This window comes from Lepus europaeus, chromosome 7 (assembly GCF_033115175.1).
Source record: "Lepus europaeus isolate LE1 chromosome 7, mLepTim1.pri, whole genome shotgun sequence".
NCBI classification, from domain to species: Eukaryota; Metazoa; Chordata; class Mammalia; order Lagomorpha; family Leporidae; genus Lepus; species Lepus europaeus.
In genome coordinates, this window is record NC_084833.1 from 106,727,569 (window position 1) to 106,750,458 (window position 22,890).

General features: G+C 44.1%; 1 protein-coding gene across 6 annotated transcripts in view; it reads left to right on the forward strand.

The window, feature by feature from the left end:
- KMT2A (lysine methyltransferase 2A) overlaps positions 1-22,890 on the forward strand; it is a 91,791-nt gene that overhangs the window by 32,488 nt on the left and 36,413 nt on the right. For 5 of the 6 annotated variants that reach the window (XM_062197122.1, XM_062197126.1, XM_062197127.1 and 2 more), the window contains 11 exons: positions 3,700-3,769; positions 7,323-9,976; positions 11,417-11,594; positions 12,779-13,013; positions 15,063-15,127; positions 16,175-16,552; positions 16,844-16,917; positions 17,410-17,541; positions 18,152-18,265; positions 21,994-22,140; positions 22,536-22,631. In XM_062197122.1, the coding sequence (XP_062053106.1) occupies positions 3,700-3,769; positions 7,323-9,976; positions 11,417-11,594; positions 12,779-13,013; positions 15,063-15,127; positions 16,175-16,552; positions 16,844-16,917; positions 17,410-17,541; positions 18,152-18,265; positions 21,994-22,140; positions 22,536-22,631 (4,143 nt within the window). The remainder of the gene's footprint in view (positions 1-3,699; positions 3,770-7,322; positions 9,977-11,416; positions 11,595-12,778; positions 13,014-15,062; positions 15,128-16,174; positions 16,553-16,843; positions 16,918-17,409; positions 17,542-18,151; positions 18,266-21,993; positions 22,141-22,535; positions 22,632-22,890) is intronic. The other variant, XM_062197125.1, reaches the window with a different exon arrangement.

Genomic DNA, 22,890 nt, shown 5'->3' on the forward strand with positions numbered 1-22,890 from the left:
GATGATAGAGCAGTGTGTAGATGATAGAGCAGTGTGTGAAACAAGCAGCACTTTTTCTGCAGCTCACTCTTGCAGTATTCTCTTCCAGTGCTTTCTCGACTTGGCTTCCCTTAGATTTTTTTTTCTACATCTCTTTCATAGAATTAGAAATTCAGAGTTAGAAGACTAGAGCCCTGTAATAGAACAATGACATCTTTTGTTTCTGGCTAAGCTGTCTGGGTCTTTAAACAATGGGAACTTATATTTTAAAGCGTGCTTCAATAAGTCAACCTATATCTCAAGTGAAAAGAAACACGTTGGGTGGAAGTGTAATCTTTTCTGAGCACCAATTGTTTTTCTTTCTTTATTCCAAAAGACCAGAAGAAAAGCAAGTTCGTACTTCCTGTCCCTTGGGAAAGTACTTGGCCTCTTTATGTTGTTGCTGCTGTGCTGACTTGAAGTACACTGCAGTGAGGATTGTATGCACGGTGATGTTCTGTGAAAGTCTGGGAGTAGAAAGTGACCCATTAAGGTTGCTGATAATGAACAAAGCGGTGTGGGTCTCTTATATTTCTTTTGAAGATCAATAACTTTTCTTCATCTATTGGTTACCTGTTAGTTATTGTAAGTATAGTTGGTTTGAACTGTCACCACAACACCTGGAGCACAAGTTCGTGCATTTAATAATGTAGTCCCCTGGTAAGTGCTGGAAGATCTCCAGATGTCTTCATAAAAAGTATAGATTAGCCAGTTGTTCAGTGCAGATAATACAAGAAGAGAATGAATTAGAAACTTGAAGGATCTGAAAATGGCCATCATGTTGCCTTAATAGTGGCTGAAAGAATGGCAATTTTTCTATGATAAATGATTTATTTGGTTCTTTCACGTATTTCTTTATAGTTTTAAGTTACAGCTGTTAAGATAGGAAGATCATTTGGCCTTTTGGAGCTCAGTCTCTTCAACCACAACAGTAAGATCCACTGTATGTGTGTTGCCTAATAGTTTTCCAAGTGATTCTTCATAAATCATTTCATTTACTCTTCACGATGTTCCAGTAAATGAACAGAGAAATAAATGACCCAAGTTATGTAGCCTGAGAGTGCTGGGCAGAACTGAAACCCTACATGAGCTCTTCTACCCGCTGCCGGTGCACTGCCATCACAGCCAACAAATGGCAGGAGTGGACCCAATTCTAAAATTCTATGATTTTTGGGATTTGGGTGTTTTGTTTTTCTTTCAGCACTTGAGGTAATTGACCATTGCCTAATTTATTTCTCAAAATATGTTTTGAGTAACTTTTTTAAACATTTTTTTTGGCTACAAGTATATTTTTAAAATTTACAATATGGAATTTCCATTATTGTGTAAGATTTGGGATTAACTTGGCTCTTGTAAGTTTTGGTTTCTTTTTTGGTAATGTTGCAGTCTACAAGTGTCAACCTTGAGATTCATTTCAGAAATGTATTTTGGGTCAAGTTTCACAATGTCCTAGGCTAGACTTAAGATGAAGAGAGGAGTTTTTCTTTTCTTTTTAAGAACTAGTTATTTATTTGAAAGACAGAGTGACAGAAGAGACAGAGAGATCTTCCGTCTGCTGGTTCACTTCCCAAATGGCCCCAACAGCTGGGCCTGGGCCAGGCTGAAGCCAGGAGCCAGGAACCCCATCCAGGTCTCCACATGGGTAACAGGGGCCCAAGCTTTTGAGCCACCTTCTGCTGCGTTCTCAGGCACATTAGCTGGATCAGAAGCAGAACACCCAGACCTTGAACCACACTCCAGTAATGCCAACTTTGCAAGCGGAGGCTTAAACTACTGTACCAAAATGCCGTGCCTCCCCCCTTTTAAATGTTTTAATTTATTTGAAAGGCTGAGCAACAAATAGTTATGTTTACAATAAGGATTTTAATTTTTAAGGTTAAATAATTTAAAGTTTTATTTTAAACTTAATGATGATGGGGCCGGCACTGTGGCACACAGCAGGTTAAGCTGCCAACTGCAATGCCAGCATCCCAAATGGGCGCCAGATCGTGTCCCAGCTGCTCCACTTCTGATCCAGCTCCCTGCTAATGTGCCTGGGAAAACAGTGGAAGTTGGCCCAAATACTTGGTCCCCTGCACTCACGTGGGAGACCCAGAAGAAGCTCCCTGGCTCCTGACTTTGGCTTAGCCATTTGGGGAGTGAACCAGTAGATGGAAGATCTTTTGCTCTCTATCTCTCTCTCTCTCTGTAACTCTACCTTTCAAATAAAATAACTAAATCTTTTTTTAAAAAAATAGTAAATTGAGTGTTGAAAGAAGAAACTGTAAAAAGTTTACATCCTTTAGTGTATATTCCTTAAACTTAGATGTAACACATTCTTAGAATTGTAATCCATTTTTTAAATAAATCTCTTTAAGGTGAATTTCAGCTTTTTCTTAAGTAGTTTAGCACTTCAGTCTTAATAATGTCAGAGCAGAAATTTTTTTAGATTTTAGTAAGAAGTATAAGTTGTATAGCTTGCCAAGGCTTGAACCCAAAATTGTGCTCCTTAAAGACATTCACATTTAGGAGATGATGCTACCAATTTGTGTACATCATGACATGTAGCATTTAATATATTCCTGGTTGAAAGTGGTTAAACGTTTGACAGCCAACTGACTGGGCAGACAGCTCTGCAGCAGAGAGGCCACCGCTCTGTCCGCTCCGTGCGCGGTTAGATCCCAAGAGGAAAGTTTGTGGGCTGTGATCATGGGACCTTAGTCGAGACTTTTCAGTGGAAGCTGGAGGTACAGGAAGGTCTGTTCATCACTCCTTGCTTTGTTTTTGTTTTCTGTGGAGCTTGTTCCTGACATCTGAAATTCTCTCGCTGAATCTCTCTGGGAAGAACTCAGCCTCAGGAACCAGTGACTGTCTCGTGGTCAGCCTGTTTCGGTAGATGGTCTAGCTTGAGAGCCTGAGCAGAGTAGATTCGGTGACTCCTTAGCACATGTTTAAAGGGCAGGTTAAAAGTTAGAGGTAAGGGGAAGTCTGGCTGTTTGTCTCTTGCAAGTATAAATGAAGATGAGATGTGCTGTAAGTTCCTGGTGACAGGATGTCCCCCTGCATGTGGCCAGTCCTTGGTCCCTCTCACAAATGCTGCTGCCCACCATTAAGTCTCTTATCACAGGGCGTTTTAAAACGATGCCATAAAATGCACGTTGAGAATCTCTGGATCTCAAATGTACAGAAATCACACCTAAATGTCAATTCCTGAGTTAAGGAACTGACGATTATGGCACTTTCAGTCTCTGTTAATATTTAGTAGGTAAGAGATTATGATGTTATTTATGTTATTCCTTATGTGTCTGTAGAGTGAAATACTGAAAAGCGTTTGTTTTGTTTTATTGGGGCTGTATATTTCTATCATTATACTGATTGCTTACCTGAATTAAAGTCACCCTTTAATTGTTTTGGGCTGTATCTATCATTTGAGATTCAGGACTGTCCCCTGGGTGTTATGCACCAAAGATGACTTTTCAGTGCATTGTCCAGTGACTGCCAGCTCCTGTTTGTCTGAAATGAAGCTGCATGGCTGGGCCCATTTCATTTAATTATTGGTTATTTTCTAGTATCCATTTGAATGATTAATAAAATAGAGGTTAATTTTCAAAATTCATTTGTACCTCCTCTGGGTGTTTCTTTGGGATATGTTCACATTCATGTTTTTGCTTCTGATTTTAAAATAATTTTCCTTTGTTGTAGGATGAGCAGTTCTTAGGTTTTGGCTCAGATGAAGAAGTCAGAGTGAGAAGCCCCACAAGGTCTCCTTCAGGTATGGCCGATTAAGCACGCGGTGCCTTTCAGTTTTGTTTGTTAGGAGAGTGTGGCTTCCCCGTGCCGTCTTTGCATGTCAAGGGTGACCTACAATAATGGAGACAGGAGATGGCTTGTGACCTAGATGTCTTTATGTGACACTTCTCTGTCAGGCCACATTTGCTTTATTCTTTAGTATGCTTCTTCTGGGAACTACCTGGGGCATGGGAGGTAAGTTTCCAAGGAATGATTTGGAAACCAGGCAGGCAAACTGAAGACCACCTGCTTGGAGCATCCTTAGATTCATGTATGCCTTTGGGAATAATTTAGCTTTTGTTTCTCACAGATGAAATTTAATCTACTGTTATCAAAGAACTAAAGACAAAGTATTAGCACTATATGAACCATTCACCTGATCCTTGAAAGGCTGTGCTAAAGAACAAAAAACATTACATGGCATGTTTCTATTTATTAGCAATAGTTGTCATTGTTCCCACAACAGAATATCTAAAAATTCTAGATTTTTAAGGAAGATTTATTTATTTATTTGAAAGTCAGAGTTTTTTGGGGGGGATCTTCCTCCTGCTGCTTTACTCCCCAGATGGCCGCAATGGCCAGGCTGGGCCAGGCAGGAGCCAAGAGCCAGGAACTTTATCTGAGTCTCCAACACCGATGGCAGGGACCTACATATACTTGGGCTATATTCTATTGCTTTTCCCAAGCCATTAGCAAGGAGCTGGATCAGAAGTTTGAAGCAGCCAGGACATGAACCAGTGTCCCCATGGTATGTTAGCATCACTGGTGGCAGCTTTACCCATTATGTCAGAGCGCCAGCCCTTAGAATTCTAGACTTACAAGCAGTTTCCTAAGAGAAGGTTCTTGGGACTGGCACTGTGGCATAGCTGACAAAGCTGCCACCTGCTGTGCCAGCATCCCATAAGGGTACCAGTTTGAGTCCTGACTGCTCCACTTCACATCCAACACCCTGCTAATGTTCCTGGGAAAACAGCAGAAGATGGCCTAAGTCCTTGGGCCCCTACACTCATGTAGGGGACCCAGAAGAAGCTCCAGGCTCCTGGCTTTGGATCAGCTCACCTCTGGCCATTGTGGCCATATGGGGAGTGAACCAGTATGGATGAAAGATCTCTCTACCTCTCTGTAACTCTGCCTTTCAAATAAATAAATAATCTTTTTTTTTTAAAGAGAAGATTCTCAGCAGAAATAATATTTAGTGGCTTGCAGAAATCAGTACTCTGTAGGAGAAGGCTAAAGACCCTTGGATGGGAAATACATTCCCCATCTCCACTGCCATCCTGACTTCTGATATAGTTTTTGGCTTCATGTGGATAGACACTGTAGTTAAATGTGATGTTAGCATCTGGGTCTCATTTAAGAGTCAGCATATGTTGTACAGTAATCTAATTCAAACAACCAAGTTGACAGGTTTCTCAAGTGGTGGTGGCATTGCCATTTCAGTGGGAAGGTAGTGTCCAATGGTTATCCAGTTATCAGTATTATTTACACAGTAGCAATATTTTCTCTTTCTCTTTTTAAGATTATGTATTTGAAAGTCAGAGTTACAGAGAGAGAGGGTGAGAGAGAGAGAGAGAGAGATCTTACATCCGCTGGTTCACTCCCCAGGTGGCTGCAACAGCCAAGACTGGGCCTGGCCAAAGCCAGGAGCTTTATCCGCGTGTCCCACATGGGTGGTAGAGGTCCAAGCACTTGGGCCATATTCTGCTGCTTTTCTCAGGTCATTAACAGGAAGCTGGATCACAAGTGGAGAAGCTAGGAAGCAAATCAGCACCCACGTGGATGCCGGTGCCATAGGAAGTGGCTTCACACGCTATACCACAACGCCAGCCCCAGGAGCAATATTCTCTTTAAGATGTGATGAAATGTTAAAAATTCATATTAGGAAAGGGATTTGGGGCATCATCTGGTCTAGTCTTTCATTTACAGTTGACAGAGTAGGCCTAGAAAGTACATGACGAACAACTATTTATAACCAGTTGGCGAGTCCGTTGGATGTGCTGTGGATTAGGGAAGTCAGCAGCAGAGCGGACAGTACTCTCTGCTGAGCTGTTTCTATTTTTCTACTTATCTATGTAAAGCTTCTTTGGAAAGTAAGATAGACGAGAGTTTCAGAATTGATAAAGCTTTCTGAGTGGTCAGGTTCAAGTCTACCACATTTATATAGAATCTTATGTACTTCTGGGCAGGAGTTTTATTTTGTTAATCCACAACTCTTTCATGATGGTTTCCTCTTTTCTCTTGGCTGTCAGTCTACCTTGAATGTTGTCTTGTTTTCTAAAAAGCTATCTGGATATGACTCATTATTTAGGAAATGAAACAGTTTCTCTCATGTCTGTTAATCCATTATCTTTGTTTTGGTTAACATGCTTGTATATTGAGAATGGACTTGTGAATCCTTAACTTAAGGGAAATCTCATAAGTTAATTTGTGAGGAATGCATTTATATTTAGAAAACTCAACAGTAAGACCTTTGTTGATTTCTGTTCTGTTAGAAAGTGGTTCTATAGTGAAAGTGCTCATTATAATGGCATAAATCTCTTTTGGTGCCTATTATGGGAGGTTTTAGACTTAGAAGAATGTTGTCATATAAAACATGCAAAGTCAAGAAGGAAGAGGAGATATGATACAATTGGCAACTCTTAATACATTTTAAGAATACAGGTTTATGTAAGTATTAGAGATACTCTCTTTCTCGTAAATCCCTTGGTAAGTAGCAAATTGAGCTAATTTATGAATCAGCAAATTCCTTTGATTCAGAATGAAAGAAATCTGATTTAATAAGTTGGTTTGCTGTTGACGTTAGTTAAGGTTAAATCTTTTTGTCACTTGTGACTAACTAGTTAAAGAACTCCAAATAGGAGAGTAGATTAATAGACACCTCCTTATGTCTCTTCACTGGTTTGTTTTCAAATGCCTTGGAGTTCAGACCTTATTCTGACATCTCGTGACTGAATGTTTTTTATTCAGTAAAACTTTATTGGTTTACCTTGGCAAAATAGACAGCAAATAAAGGATGCTGAGTACCCAGGGGCTTTTTCCCAAGAAAGCGCAGTGTTGATTGACGAACACCTTGTTCAGATTCATTTGAAACCAAAATTCTGAATTGAAAAGATGGTGTGGCTTCTTAGAAACGTGTTCTTTAATGTTGGGCTTAGTGGCTAGGACATGGAGAGGTGTTACAAATTTCTTTTTTCCTTACAATTCTTTTAAATTTAGGGGGGAAAATATTTCTTGCTCTCCTAAAGTTGTAGGAAAATCGGTTTTATAGATTAGTTGTTCAATTGAAAACCTCTCATTATTATCTTGATGTTTGCAATAAAAAATAATTAAATGTTCTTTCAGGTGAATTTTTTTTTTCTTTGAGGCAGCTTTTTTTTGGTGAAAAGAAACTAAGCACAATTAAGGTATTTGATTGGCTCAATAGACCCAAGTTGAGTTCAGTACCAAATGGCCTGTACTAAATGATATTCAGCTTAGTTAAGACCTGCACTGCACGGCTAAATATATGCTCTTCATTGTTTAATTTCTGTACGCAGTTAAAACTAGTCCTCGAAAACCTCGCGGGAGACCTAGAAGCGGCTCTGACCGGAATTCAGCTATCCTCTCAGACTCATCTGTGTTTTCCCCTCTCAATAAACCAGAGACCAAATCTGGAGATAAGATCAAGAAGAAAGATTCAAAAAGCATAGAAAAGAAGCGAGGAAGACCTCCCACTTTCACTGGAGTCAAAATCAAAATAACCCACGGAAAGGACATTGCAGAGTTACCAAAGGAAAGCAAAGAAGAGAGCCTGAAAGCAATCAAACGGACGCCTTCTGCCACCTTTCAGCAAGCCACAAAGATAAAAAAATTAAGAGCAGGTAAACTCTCTCCTCTCAAGTCTAAGTTTAAGACAGGGAAGCTTCAAATAGGAAGGAAGGGGGTCCAGATTGTCCGGCGGCGAGGAAGGCCCCCGTCCGCAGAGAGGATAAAGACCCCTTCGGGTCTCCTCATTAATTCCGAACTGGAAAAGCCCCAGAAGGTCCGCAAAGACAAAGAAGGAAGCCCTCCGCTCTCCAGAGAGGACAAGGCGGTGGTCAGGCAGAGCCCTCGCAGGATTAAGCCGGTCAGGATTATTCCTTCTTCCAAAAGGACAGATGCGACAATTGCTAAGCAGCTCCTGCAGAGGGCGAAAAAAGGGGCCCAAAAGAAAATTGAAAAAGAAGCAGCTCAGCTGCAAGGAAGAAAGGTGAAGACGCAGGTCAAGAACATCCGGCAGTTCATCATGCCAGTCGTCAGCGCCATCTCCTCACGCATCATCAAAACGCCTCGGCGGTTCATCGAGGATGAGGATTACGACCCTCCAATTAAAATCGCCCGGCTGGAGTCTACACCCAACAGCAGGTTCAGCGCCACGTCCTGTGGATCTTCTGAAAAATCCAGCGCAGCTTCTCAGCACTCCTCTCAGGCGTCTTCAGACTCCTCCCGATCCAGTAGCCCCAGCGTCGATACCTCCACGGATTCTCAGGCCTCTGAGGAGATCCAGGGTCTTCCCGAAGAGCGGAGTGAGACCCCCGAAGTCCATACTCCACTGCCCATTTCCCAGTCCCCAGAAACCGAGAGCAACGACAGGAGGAGCAGAAGGTATTCGGTATCGGAGAGGAGCTTCGGATCTAGAGCGACTAAAAAGCTGTCAACTCTACAAAGTGCCCCCCAGCAGCAGACCTCCTCGTCGCCCCCTCCCCCGCTGCTTACTCCACCCCCGCCACTGCAGCCGGCCCCCAGCATCTCTGACCACACACCGTGGCTCATGCCTCCAACAATCCCCCTAGCCTCACCGTTTTTGCCTGCTTCTGCTGCGCCCATGCAAGGGAAGCGAAAATCTATTTTGCGAGAACCGACATTTAGGTGGACTTCTTTGAAGCATTCTAGGTCAGAGCCGCAGTACTTTTCCTCAGCAAAGTATGCCAAAGAAGGTCTTATCCGCAAACCAATATTTGATAACTTCCGACCCCCTCCACTCACTCCCGAGGATGTCGGCTTCGCGTCTGGTTTTTCTGCATCTGGTACTGCTGCCTCAGCCCGACTGTTTTCGCCACTCCATTCCGGAACAAGGTTTGATATGCACAAAAGGAGCCCTCTTCTGAGGGCTCCACGATTTACTCCAAGCGAGGCTCACTCTAGAATATTTGAGTCTGTAACTTTGCCTAGTAATCGAACTTCTGCGGGGACATCTTCTTCAGGAGTATCTAATAGAAAAAGGAAAAGAAAAGTGTTTAGTCCTATTCGATCTGAACCAAGATCTCCTTCTCACTCCATGAGGACAAGAAGTGGAAGGCTTAGTACTTCTGAGCTGTCACCTCTCACTCCCCCATCTTCTGTCTCTTCCTCGTTGAGCATTTCTGTTAGTCCTCTTGCCACTAGTGCCTTAAACCCGACTTTTACTTTTCCTTCTCATTCCCTGACTCAGTCTGGGGAATCTGCAGAGAAAAACCAGAGACCAAGGAAGCAGACTAGTGCTCCAGCAGAGCCATTCTCGTCAAGTAGTCCCACTCCTCTCTTCCCTTGGTTCACCCCAGGCTCTCAGACTGAACGAGGGAGAAATAAAGACAAGGCCCCCGAGGAGCTGTCCAAAGATCGAGACGCTGACAAGAGCGTGGAGAAGGACAAGAGTAGAGAGAGAGACCGGGAGAGAGAAAAAGAGAATAAGCGGGAGTCAAGGAAAGAGAAGAGGAAGAAGGGGTCCGAGATTCAGAGTAGCTCCGCTTTGTATGCAGTGGGCAGGGTTTCCAAAGAGAAGGCTGCTGGTGAAGATGTTGGCACCTCCTCTTCTGCCAAAAAGGCCACAGGGCGGAAGAAGTCTTCATCACTCGATTCTGGGACTGATATTGCTGCTGTGACTCTTGGGGATACAACAGCTGTCAAAACCAAAATACTTATAAAGAAAGGGAGAGGAAATCTGGAAAAAAACAACTTGGACCTCGGCCCAACTGCCCCATCCCTGGAGAAGGAGAAAACCCTCTGCCTTTCCACTCCTTCCTCTAGCACTGTTAAACATTCCACTTCCTCCATAGGCTCCATGTTGGCTCAGGCAGACAAGCTTCCAATGACTGACAAGAGGGTTGCCAGCCTGCTAAAAAAGGCCAAAGCCCAGCTCTGCAAGATCGAGAAGAGTAAGAGTCTTAAGCAAACTGACCAGCCCAAAGCACAGGTACTCTCTTCCAACTTGCCTGTTAAAACCAACAGCTTATCAAACTCCTTCGATGAGCAAGTTTTAGGCTAAGTGTTTCAGTTACACTCAGTTATGGGAATCAGGAGAAGCCTGGTGGAGGTGGTGCTATTAGCAGTGAGCCCTCAAGGACCACTAGGGTTTTAGTGGATACATGTGAATAAAGTGTGGCTGGAGATGGGAAAACTTGAGTGTATGTAAGGAACAGTAGACAGTTGGACTGACCCATGTGAGAGAGTGGTGAACCAAGGCCAAAAGGTGGATTGGGACCTTACTTACAGAGAGTGCCAAGTAGTTTGAACCTCATGGCTTTGGAGTAGTGGAATCTGACTTCATTTTGAAGTACATTTTTATAGTCAAATCGTTTTTCTAACCCTGATGAAACAGAAAACTGGAGGGGAGCATTCTCTTCCTCCTTGAGTAGTGAGTGATCAGAGAGCAACAGATGCTAGTTGTTTGAAGAATACAGATGAGAAGCACTTAACCTTAAGCAGTAGAACAGAAAAGCTATAAAATTGAGTTTGTTACAATGATGCCAGAGAGTTACACAGAGAGAGAGAGAGAGAGACAGAAAGAGATCTTCCATCCCCTGGTTTACTCCCCAGATGGCTGCAATGGCTGGTGCTGGGCCAAACTGAAGCCAGGAGTCAGGAGCTTCTTCCAGGTCTCCCGCATGGGTGCAGGGGCCCACACACTTGGGCTGTCATCCACTGCTTTCCCAGGTGCATTAGCAGGGAGCTGGATTGGACGTGGAGCAGCCAGGATGCAAACCTGCGCCCATATGGGATGCTGACATTTCAAGCAGTGACTTTACCTGCTACTCCACGACAATGGCCCCTTGAATTTTTAAAAAAGATTCATTTATTTACTTGAAAGGAAGAATTACAGAGAGAGGGAGAGACAGACAGACAGATCTTCCGTCCGCTGATTCACTCCCCAAATGGCCGCAACTGCCAAGGCTGAGATAGGGCGAATCCTGGAGCCAGTAACTTCACACAAGCCTCCCACGTAGGTGCAGGGGCCAAAGTACTTGGACCGTCCTCCACTGCTTTCCAAGGCACATTAACAGGGAGCTGGATTGGAAGTGGACAGCTGGGACTCTGACTGATGCCCATATGGGATGCTGGTGTTGGAGACAGTAGCTTAACCTGCTATGCAACAACACAGGCCCCTGCAGCTTGAATTTTGAGGGGAATTTTAAAGAAGTAGTGTAATTAAGAATAGAAGTTTAGTTGATTCTGTGTTTTGACTAGAGGGCTTTTTTGCTGCCAATTTTAAGACACAGAAGTAATTGACTTCTGTGTTATCGATCTGACTTATGATTCTAGATCATGAGAATTGACCAAGCATACCTAGGTTACATTCAATCATATTTCCAACATATGTGGTTGTTGTTTGCTTTTTGGCTTGCCTGGCATGCAGGGTCAAGAGAGTGATTCATCAGAGACCTCTGTACGAGGTCCCCGTATTAAACACGTATGCAGAAGAGCTGCTGTTGCCCTTGGCCGAAAACGAGCTGTGTTTCCTGACGACATGCCCACCCTGAGTGCCTTACCTTGGGAAGAACGGGAGAAGATTTTGTCTTCCATGGGGAATGATGGTAGGTCGGGGGTCAGCCTTGGAGTCTGAGCAGACCTCTGGTTTGTTTGCTGATCATTCTGGAGGTGCCAACTAGGCACTTCATGGTTCGTCCAGGTCTTCCATAAAACATGGCGAGAGAGGATTAAATGCCTGAGGATTTTATTAGAGGAAATACCTGAGAATGAAAATGAGGACATGGCCAGGGAAGACTGGGGAGCTGTGGGACTGTGGTGTGAGTCCGGTGACTCCCGTGAAGGGGAGTAGGAAGGAAGGTTGGGGGAAGCCTTCCTTAGACTGCCATGAGGTGTATCAGAGGAGCCTTGTGTCTCCTGGGGTCAGCCTACCGTCGTGTCCCTGCCGCACTGACTCACTGCCCGGGAAGAGCCCGTGGTAAGAATGGCCTGTCTGCATTGCTGGGTTTCAGAGCACAAGCAGCGGGATCCTTGGTCAGTTGCACTTCCTGGAGTTGGACTGCTGTGAGGCACATTTTCATGGCTGCTATGTAGTCCTTTTTCTTTTTTTTTTTTTCTTTTATTTCTCTCTCTCTCTTTTTTTTTTTTTTTAAGATTTATCTTATTTATGTGAAAGGCAGAGTTACAGAGAGAGAGAGGGAGAGACAGATGGAGGGACAGTGAACCATCTATTGGTTCACTCCCCAGATGGTTGCAATGGCAAGGGCTGGGCCAGGCTGAAGCCTGGAGCTTCTTCCAGGTCTTCCACATGGGTTAACAGGGGCCCAAGCACTTGAGCCATCCTACACTGCTTTCTCAGGCACGTTAGCAAGGAGCTAGATCAGAAGTGGGGCAGCCAGGCCTCCAACCAGTATCCATATGGGATGCCAGCATTACAGATGGAAGCTTCATCTGTTTTGCCACAGCGCTGGCCCCTGCCATGTAGTTCTTAAATGCTAGGTCGCTACTCATGATGAATTGAGAGATTTACAAGCTTTAAATTCATATTCTTGAACTTGGTTTATACTGTTTGGTTTTCAAATTTGGATTTGCGCTTTTGTCAAGATTGAGGTTATAGGCATTTTTAAACATTTAAATAGTTCTTTGAAACATATGCTGAATTCCACATATAAATATTTTCATTATAATGTATTCCATTTTTGGAGTCCCAATTAAAATGAGGTTTGAATGAATCTAGTGATGTGAAGGGATTAGCTGCTCCTTCAGAACTAACGGCACCTTTCCCTAACAGACAAGTCATCGATTGCTGGCTCAGAAGATGCTGAACCTCTTGCTCCCCCCATCAAACCGATTAAGCCTGTCACCAGAAACAAGGCACCTCAGGAACCTCCGGTAAAGAAAGGACGGCGATCGAGGCGGTGTGGGCAGTGTCCTGGCTGCCAGGTGCCTGAGGACTGTGGTGTTTGCACTAATTGCTTAGACAAGCCCAAGTTTGGTGGCCGTAACATAAAGAAGCAGTGCTGCAAGTGAGTGGTGTTGACCTCTCAACCCGGAGGTTGCTTATTTACCCCTGGTTTGTTGCAGAGATGCATCAGGAAGTTGAATGTGGTCGTATCAGATCGCCTTTGAGTTGCACGATCAGCTGCAGGGTTGGATTCCATGATGTGATTGGATGTGGGTTGTGCTGAAGTAAGAATTGCTCTTGGGCAACACTCTCTAATTGGACATTCTGCGGTCATAAACATGCTCTGTGTATGCCCAGTTTAGTGTGGCAGCCGTTAGCCACATGTGGCACATGGTTAGTGGAACTAAGGAACTACGCCCTGTGCTTAATGTTAATTAACTTAAACAGCCACAGGTGACTAGTGACTACCATGTCAGTGCCATTCTGGAGCAGTTCTCCCTAAAACTTGACCAGTGTGGGCATAACATTTCTTTACTCCTGCCTTTATGGCACTCAGGAGTCATGAGCCTGTCTTATGTAAATCTCCATGTTCTCTGACTTCTTAGAATATTTTCATGCTTAGGGAATTTTTGATATGGAATTTTTTTTTATTGCTCTACATTTTCTCCCCCTTTTTTAACCAGTTTGTGAGCAGGCTTTTTTAAAGATTTATTTATTTGAAAGGCAGAGTTACAGAGAGACAGAGAGAGATCTTCTATCCACTGGGTCACTCCTCAAATGGCCACAATAGCCAGAGCTGGGCAGATGCAAAGCCAGGGACCAGGAGCTTCTTGCAGGTCTCCCACTTGCATGGCAGGGGCTCAAGCACTTGAGCCATCTTCTGCCACTTTCCCAGGCCATTAGCAGGGAGCTGGATTAGAAGTGGAGCAGCTGGGACTTGAACTGGCGCCCATATGGGATGCCCACATTGAAGGTGGCAGCTTTACCCTCTATGCCATAGTGCCGGCCCCAAACATGCTTTTTTTTTAAAAAAAAAAGTTTATGAATTTTTTATTTGAAATACAGAAAGAGAGAGCAAAAGAGAGACATATAGACAGAGATCTTCCATCTGTTGGTTCATTTCCCAAATGTCTACAATAGCTGGGGCTGGACCAAACCAAAGCCAGGAGCCTGGAACTCAGTCTGGGTCTTCCATATGGGTGACAGTGACCTAAGTACACAAGCCTTTATCTGCAGCTTCCCGAGGTGCACATTCGCAGGAAACTAGAATCAGAAGTGGAGCCAGGGCTTCAACTAGACACTCCAGTTTGGAATGTTGGTGTCCCAAGTGGTGTCTTAACCACTGCCTCAAACACTTACCTCCTATGGGTGTAGTTTCTGCCACCTGGAAAGATTTGTATAAAATGGATCAGGAGAGTTACAGAAACAGAAATTTTGGGGGGTGAGCATCTTGCAGAGTGCTGGCACAAGGAATAGGTATTATCCATGCATAACTGCTGAATGAATGAATAAATGAATGATGCTGGTTAATAAAAAACTTAATTGGAAGAAGTACTGAATTATTTACTTCAGTGGAGACAGTTTCCAGGAGATGATAAGTAGTTCTGTGCTTTGTTTTGACTGGGCCTTAAGCAAGAATCTTATTATCCCATATAGGTACGTGATGGCAAGCTAAAATTGCATTAAATGTAAGGGTTGATGTGGTGAAATTTTAGACTTCAAATTAAATTTGAGTTTCGCTAAATTTAAATTAAGGGGTGAAGTATTCGTGTATCAGAGCCATGAGACCCACCTACCTGTAGCATTATATTGGTAGACAAAGGCCTTACTGGCTAATTGTAGTCTATTTTATGATTATAAATGTCTTAAGGACCACAAGATTTATTGAGTGATCATTTTGTGTGCAGTGCTAGTCAGTATTAGGTTATAAGAAATTTGAGTCCCAATTCAAATTAATTTGATATTTGTTCCTTCTAAATCCTCAGGGTGGGTAAAATTGCTGCTTTCAGGATCTGAAGGTTCAGATTTAACCTGAGTAATGAGCAGACTTTTTCAGCTGTCAAAATGAACCTGAATAAAAAATTCACTGATTCTTGCAGACAAATGACCATTTGTTTCAATTGCTTCTCTTGCAAATGTAACTTACATGGCTTATTCTTTGTTGTCATAGGATGAGGAAATGTCAGAATCTACAATGGATGCCTTCCAAAGCCTACCTTCAAAAGCAAGCTAAAGGTAGTGTTGCTAAAAAGGGTCTCACTCCAAATGCTCCCTGTGTCAATGCAGCATGTCACAAACATAGTAAAGAGAATACTAGTTTTTTAAGTCTTGCTGTTTCTGGCGAGTTTGTGGTGGTTCAAGCTGGGTGATGGGTGCAAGAGGGTTCACTTGACTACTCCCTGTATTTTGGGTTATGTTTTAAAATTTCCGTAATAATTAAAATGTATCTAAGAATTATAGTCTGTGGTCCACTCCCCAGAGCAATAAAAGTGTGCGTGTTTCCTCTGACCAACTTAACATTAATTTTTTTTGAGCCTTTCAATGCCAACTTTAACTGCAGGAAACTGAGAATAAGGTTATGTTACATTTCTGTACATCTTTTTTATTTTACTTTTTAAAGATTTATTTATTTGTTTGAAAGGCAGAGTGCTTTCTGCTGGTTCACTCCCCAAATAGCCACAGCAGCCAGGGTTGGGCCAGGCTGAAGCAAGAAACTCCATCTGGGTCTCCCAAGTACTGGAGCCATCATCCACTGCCTTCCCAGGCGCGTTAGCAGGAAGCTGGATCAGAAGTGGTGCAGCTTTAACTCGACCTAGTGCTCCAAACAGGATGCCGCTATTGCAGGTGGCAGATTACCTTGCTGCGCCACAATGCTAGCCCAAACATCTTTTTTTTTTTTTTTTTTTTTTTAAAGTCAGAGTTACACAGAGAGAGGAGAGGCAGAGAGAGAGGTCTTCCATCCGATGGGTCACTCCCCAGATGGCCACAATGGCCAGAGCTGCACCGATCCGAAGCCAGGAGCCAGGAGCTTCTTCCGGGTCTCCCAAGTGGGTGCAGGGGCCCAAGGGCTTGGGCCATCTTCTACTGCTTTCTCAGGCCACAGCAGAGAGCTGGATAGGAAGTGGAGCAGCCGGGACTCGAACCAGCGCCCATATGGGATGCTGGTGCTTCAGGCCAAGGTGTTAACCTGCTGCGCCACAGCGCCAGCCCCCAAACATCTATTTTAGATTAAAAAAAAAAAATTGTCCTCCCTAATAGAAGACCTTGTTTTCTTCATCCTAGCTGTGAAAAAGAAAGAGAAAAAGTCCAAGACCAGTGAAAAGAAAGAGAGCAAAGAGAGCAGTGTTGTGAAGAGCGTGGTGGACTCTAGTCAGAAGCCTACCCCACCAGCAAGAGAGGATCCTGCCCCAAAGAAAAGCAGCAGTGAGCCCGCTCCACGGAAGCCGGTCGAGGAGAAGAGTGAAGAAGGGAACGCCTCGGCGCCAGGGCCTGAAGCCAAACAAGGCAGCACTCCAGCTTCCAGGAAGTCCAGCAAACAGGCCTCCCAGCCAGCACCCGCCATCCCTCCTCAGCCACCCAGCACAGGACCCCCGAGAAAAGAAGTTCCCAAGACCACTCCAAGCGAGCCCAAGAAGAAGCAGCCTCCGCCACCAGAATCAGGTGAGTAGCAAGGAAGACGCGGAGGAGCGGCTGAGCCACAAGTGCTAGCAAAGAGGCGCTGATGGCTCGGATGGCGTTTGGAAACCAGAACTGGGGGATCTTAAGTCTTCAGTCCCAGAAATTAACTGCCTTTTGTATAATAATAAAGAAATGGAAGATTTTTTTAGAACCAGTTACATTGGAGAGATTGTCTTCATTTTTCCTTTGAAACCGAGGGTGTCTCTCGTAGGCTCATCACTCCTAACGTAGCTGTTGCCAGCATCTGACCACAGTCTGCTTTGAATTCTTTAGGTCCAGAGCAAAGCAAGCAGAAAAAAGTGGCTCCCCGCCCTAATATCCCTGTGAAACAGAAACCAAAAGAAAAGGTGAGGACAGATCTGTCTCTCTGCCGTCTCTCGGGCATGTGTGCTATTCCACCCTTGACATGGATGTGACTGAGCAAAACTGCATTCCTTCTTCTACATAGATAGCAGTGGGATTTCTTAAAATGAATAAACTTTAGGGTTAGCCTTTAGCCCTTGTCTTTTTTTGTCTCTTTCCCTTGATGCCCCACAGGTTCTAGCCTAGGAATCTGCTTGTTCTGCAGGCCCCTTGGCATAGTTGGTTTTTGTCTTACTTCACAGTATTTGTTTGTAAAAATTGCCTTTGCCTGTGTCCACTATTTTTATTTGTTATGGATAGAAGGAGAGAAAGGATGTAAGGATCTTCTGAAGATGACTGTTCTGTTTCTATGGGCCACTTACGTTGGAAACAAGGTTTTCAGGTCTATTAATGGGATTTGTCCTTTGCATTACACATAGCAAATGTGACGGCACGTCGGGTATGCTTTGTTCTGGAACTGTCTTATGTCTCCTTAGGAAAAACCGCCTCCCATCAGTAAGCAGGAGAATGCCAGCACTTTGAACATCCTCAGCACCCTGTCCAATGGCACTAGTTCTAAGCAGAAAGTCCCAGCAGATGGAGTCCACAGGATCAGGGTGGACTTTAAGGTAAAGGTGTTCAGTGATCACACGGTGCAAGGGAAAATGGAATCAAAAGATGAGCTCATTTTACTACAGATACATTTTGAAATCCTCCCATAATTTTTCCATAATATAAGTTTTCCATGAACTTTTTGAAGACACTTTGTACATGGACTTTAAATAACGAAAATGCTGTGACCAAAGGTGTTGAAGGAAGAAGTCAGCACCGGCTGGGTCGTGTCTGAGAGCGATGGCAGCAGGTGGGTTCAGGCCAGGAGAGCCTCTGCCAGGACTGTGAAGTCAGTGAGTGTGAGTTGGCTGGAGCCGCAGCTCTGCCGGCCACCCCGTGCACGATCTGAGGAAATTATTCTTTCACATGGGAGCAGTCAAACCAGGATGACAGGAAACTCAATCCCAGTATCTCTGCAATACATGCAATAGGAATTGAACCCGTCTGTGCATCTCCCAATAGTTTGTGTCTGAGTTTAAAATGTTTAGAAGCAGTTATTTCTGGTTTCATTGAATACTCCTCTTGACATTCTGATGTTACTCTAATTTTATACTTTCCATCCTTATTTTCAATCCAAGGTTGTGTCCTTTTAAAACTTGCCTGAGTGACCTTTCTCTCTCCCCGCAGGAGGATTGTGAAGCAGACAACGTGTGGGAGATGGGAGGCTTAGGAATCCTGACCTCTGTTCCTATAACACCCAGGGTGGTTTGCTTTCTCTGTGCCAGTAGTGGGCATGTAGAGGTAAGGCATCCTGCATCTTCGTACTCAAGGAGGGCTAGTGATGGATTCCTTTGCTGACATAGAAAGAAAGTATTATGTTCTGTTGGTATTTAGCAGGTACTATCCCGTTTAAACCAGCTAAGGAAATGTTTTTGACATTGTAGAGATTTCAGAAAGAAGTCTGCTTATTTGAGTAGCAAAGCTGTTGCCTGAGGAAAGGGTAATAGTCTGGGGCTGTGTTGAGGTGCAGCAGGTTAAGCCACTACCTACACACGGGCATCCATGTGAGTGCTGTGGGAGTCCCGACTGCTCCACTTCCGATCCAGCTACCTGCTACGGCCTGGGAAAGCAGCAGAGGAAACCAAGTGCTTGGGCCCCTGCACCCATGTGGGAGACCCAGATGGAGTTCCTGGCTCCTGGCTTCAGCCTGGCCCAGTCCCAACCAATGCGGCCATTTAGGGAGTGAACCAGGAGATGGAAGATCTCTCTCTCCCTCTCTGCCTGTAACTCTGCCTTTCAAATAAGTCAAATACATCTTTAAAAAAAGAAAGGTTTAATAGTTCTACCTCTGAAGGTCGGTCTTTATTAAAGACGTGATTTTTCCGTTAGCTGTCTGGTCACAGGAAGAGTGAGAGTGTGCTGCAATAAGAGACACCCACACGGCCCCCGGTCTGTAAAGAGCTCTTGGCAATAAATGAGAAAGAAAGAAATGATTGGCAGTAAAACATTTAAATAGGCAGAGGACAGAGTAGATAATCCACAAAATGAGAAATAAAAGCATAGCAGTGGGGTAGGGGCTATAAAGCCCGCAATTGACAGAAAACTAGAAATTAAATAATGATAAAAGGGATTGTTCAGAAATGAGGACTTTCTGTTGGCTGAAATATCGATTAGTTACAATCTTCCTTTCTGAAGGGGTGGTTTGAAAATATGTGCTTCCCTTTAACATGGGTATAACCCCTACCTCAACAGTGACACTCCAGGTATTTATTTAAGTATATTATTAGATACATTGGTATATATTTGTATCTAAAAAGGGTTTATTTCCATATTGTTATGATAATAGAAAATAGGAAACAACAAAAAAGTCCAATCAGAAGGAGGTCTTGCTTAAAATAATACAAGAAATGACTATAATGACAAATATGAAGTCCTAAATATAATATACATGATATCAACATGTAGCGAAAAAGCAGGTTACAAAATAGTCTGTAGAGGTAAGCGTTGAAGCAGCAGGTTAAGCCCCTCCTTGGCATGCTCACATCCCTTTGAGTCCCTGAGTTCAGGTGCCCTCTTCGCTTCTACTACAGCCTCGTCCTCATGCACACTCTGGAAGGCAGCAGATCATAGTTCAAGTACTTGAGTCCTTGCCATCCGTGTGGGAAACCCTGAATGAGTTCTGGGCTCCTGTCTTCTGCCTGGTCCCACTCTGGCTGTTGGAGGTATTTGGGGAGTGAACCAATGGACAGAAGATCTCTGTCTCTCTCTCTCTCTCTCTCTCTCTCTCTCTTTCTCTATCACGCTATCTTTCAAATAAAAATAAATAAATAAACATTTAAAAATATTTTATAAAGCCAAAATAATATATAAAACAATCTCGTTTTTGGTTTAAATACATGTTTTAAAATGTAATATAGAGAAAACATGGAAGGAGTCACAGTAAAATATGAAGAGTGTGATTAGAATATGAGTGACTTTTGTTTTCTCTCTTTTTCTTTATCTTTTTTATTTTTTGAAGTATGGGCCACCTTATCAATGAGAAAGAAAAAGGTAGCACAATTTTAAATAGGAAGCAGGCCGGCGCCGTGGCTCAACAGGCTAATCCTCCGCCTTGCGGCGCCGGCACACCGGGTTCTAGTCCCGGTCGGGGCACCGATCCTGTCCCGGTTGCCCCTCTTCCAGGCCAGCTCTCTGCTGTGGCCAGGGAGTGCAGTGGAGGATGGCCCAAGTGTTTGGGCTCTGCACCCCATGGGAGACCAGGAGAAGCACCTGGCTCCTGCCATCGGAACAGCGCGCTGCGCCGGCCGCAGCGCGCTACCGCGGCGGCCATTGGAGGGTGAACCAACGGCAAAAGGAAGACCTTTCTCTCTGTCTCTCTCTCACTGTCCACTCTGCCTGTCAAAAAAAAAAAAATAATAAATAAATAAATAGGAAGCAGCAATTTGCCATTCATGAGGAATGTATCCAAAGACCTTTGTAATTCTCAAATTCCTGAGTACTTCCTTAGCTTATTATTTATATGGAGAATACCCAAGGTTGGGTTGAAATCATGTTGTTAATCAGTGACACTCACATACTTGTTGATTTAAATTATGCATTAGCAAAATTGCAAATTACTACTTGGTATTTATTCTTTGAGCAACTATTTTCCATTTTAAAATGTTTATTTAAGAGATGACAGATCTCCCATCCAGTGGCCCACTCCCCAAATGCCTGAATGTCCAAGGCTGGGCCAGGACAAAGCTGGGAGCCCTGAACACAAGCCAGGTCTCTCTCACAAGTGTCAGGAAATCAGCCACTTGAGCTGTTATCATTGCCTCCCGGGGTCTGCACATCAGCAGGAAACTGGAGTCAGGAGCTGGAGTAGTCATTGATCCCAGGCATTCCGATATGGGACCGGGGCATCCCAACCAGTGACCCAACACTAGGCTAAACACTCACCCCAAAAGTATGTTCTTAATGCCTTAAAGTGGATATGCTAGTATTTTGATATATTATTATTATCTGAGTGAAAAAAGCATGTTACAAAAATGGTATCTAGGGGCAAGTATTGTGAAGCAGCAGGTTAAACCATGACTTTGGATGCTTGCATCCTTTATCAGAGTACCCGGGTTCAAGTCCCACCTCCATTTCCAATCCTTATGGAGCTTTCTTAGGATTGGCCAATTGTCCCAGTGATATCTTAATCTCTGGGTTGTTTTCTTGTGTCTTTGAAAATCCTGTATCAACATGAAAATATTTCTAAAACCAGCACTTACAGAGATTGACATTTGGTGCAGCAGTTAAGACACTGCTTAGGCTCTCCACACCACCTGTCGGAGGCCAGGGTTTGAATACCGTCCCTGCGTCCAGTTCCAGCCTCCTGCTAATGCTGCCCTGGGAGGCAGCAGGTGATAACACGGTGTATGGGTCCCTGACATCCACATGGGAAACCCAGATTGAGTTCCAGACTCTTGGCTTTGGCCTGACCCAGCCCTGGGTATCACAGGTATTTGGGGGTAAGCCAGAAGATGAAAAAAAATCTCAATCTGTCTCCCTTTCAGATAGGTAAAAGGCAAATAAATAAAAAAAATATTTAAATCAGAGCTTAGAATTGTTTAGCAAATTGTAGAAAACTTTTACAGTTCTCCCTTATTTGCATCTTCTGTTTCACTCCCCAAATGCCCACAATAGCTGGGTTTTGGCCAGGCTGAAACCAGGACTTAATCCAGGCCTCCCACATGGGTCTCCATAGGGTGACTGGGACCTAAGGATTTGAGCTATCACCTCCTGCCTCCCCGTATGTACATCAGCAAGAACCTGGAACTGGAAGCAGAACCGGGAGTCCAACCCAGGCACTCTGATAGGAGAGCCAGGTGTCCCAAGTGGCATCCTAACCACTGCACTAAACACCTGCCTTCCTGGATATCTAGTGAATTCAATGTGTACCTGCGAACTCCTAAAACACAAGGCGTAGAACTAGGGTAGAGTTGATAGTTCTTTCTACACATCATGTGATGCACTTCTCCACTCCCATCTTTTCACTTCAGTTTGTGTATTGCCAAGTCTGTTGTGAGCCCTTCCACAAGTTCTGTTTAGAGGAGAACGAGCGCCCTCTGGAGGACCAGCTGGAAAATTGGTGTTGTCGGCGCTGCAAGTTCTGTCACGTCTGTGGGAGGCAGCATCAGGCTACCAAGGTACCAGCCACCTGGCGCGTTAGTCTCCAGCTCCATTTCTGACTGCAGTTTAGAGTGTTGCATCTCAATTCCTGTCTCTATTGACTTAGTCTCTTTTCACTACTTGGGTGTAATCAGCTGCCTATTTTGTGCTTTAATTTTGGGAATGCAAGCAGAAAACATGACATGAGACAAAATTGCAGGTCTGCTTGGTAAGAATACTTACCACTGAGTGCCTTGCCTTTGGAGGAAATAACTCTGTGCTTTGACTGGGGCTGAACAGCCTAACAGGAAATGTGAACTGCTATCGGGGTGTGCATTCTTCCTTGAAGAGAAACATGAGATGGCCTACAAAGTAGCTGGTGTGTAGCAGGGTGAAGTGATGCCAACCTGTTTGCCATCGTATTTTCTTACAGCAGCTGCTGGAGTGTAACAAGTGCCGAAACAGCTATCACCCTGAGTGCCTGGGACCAAACTACCCCACCAAACCCACCAAGAAAAAGAAAGTCTGGGTGAGTGCCCAATTATGCTGACTTGAAGAGAATGGTCCTGAGACGGCTGGGCTGTTGTATGTGGCAATAGGGATATCCTTGCTCTCCGACGTCAGAGTAACAACTCCTTTGTCTCATTGTGAGGAAAATTCACCACATTAAAGAAGTCAAATCCAGAACTGCACTGTGGTTGAGACCTTTTTAAAAATAAGAGAAGAGGCCGGCGCCGCGGCTCACTAGGCTAATCCTCTGCCTTGCAGCGCCGGCACACTGGGTTCTA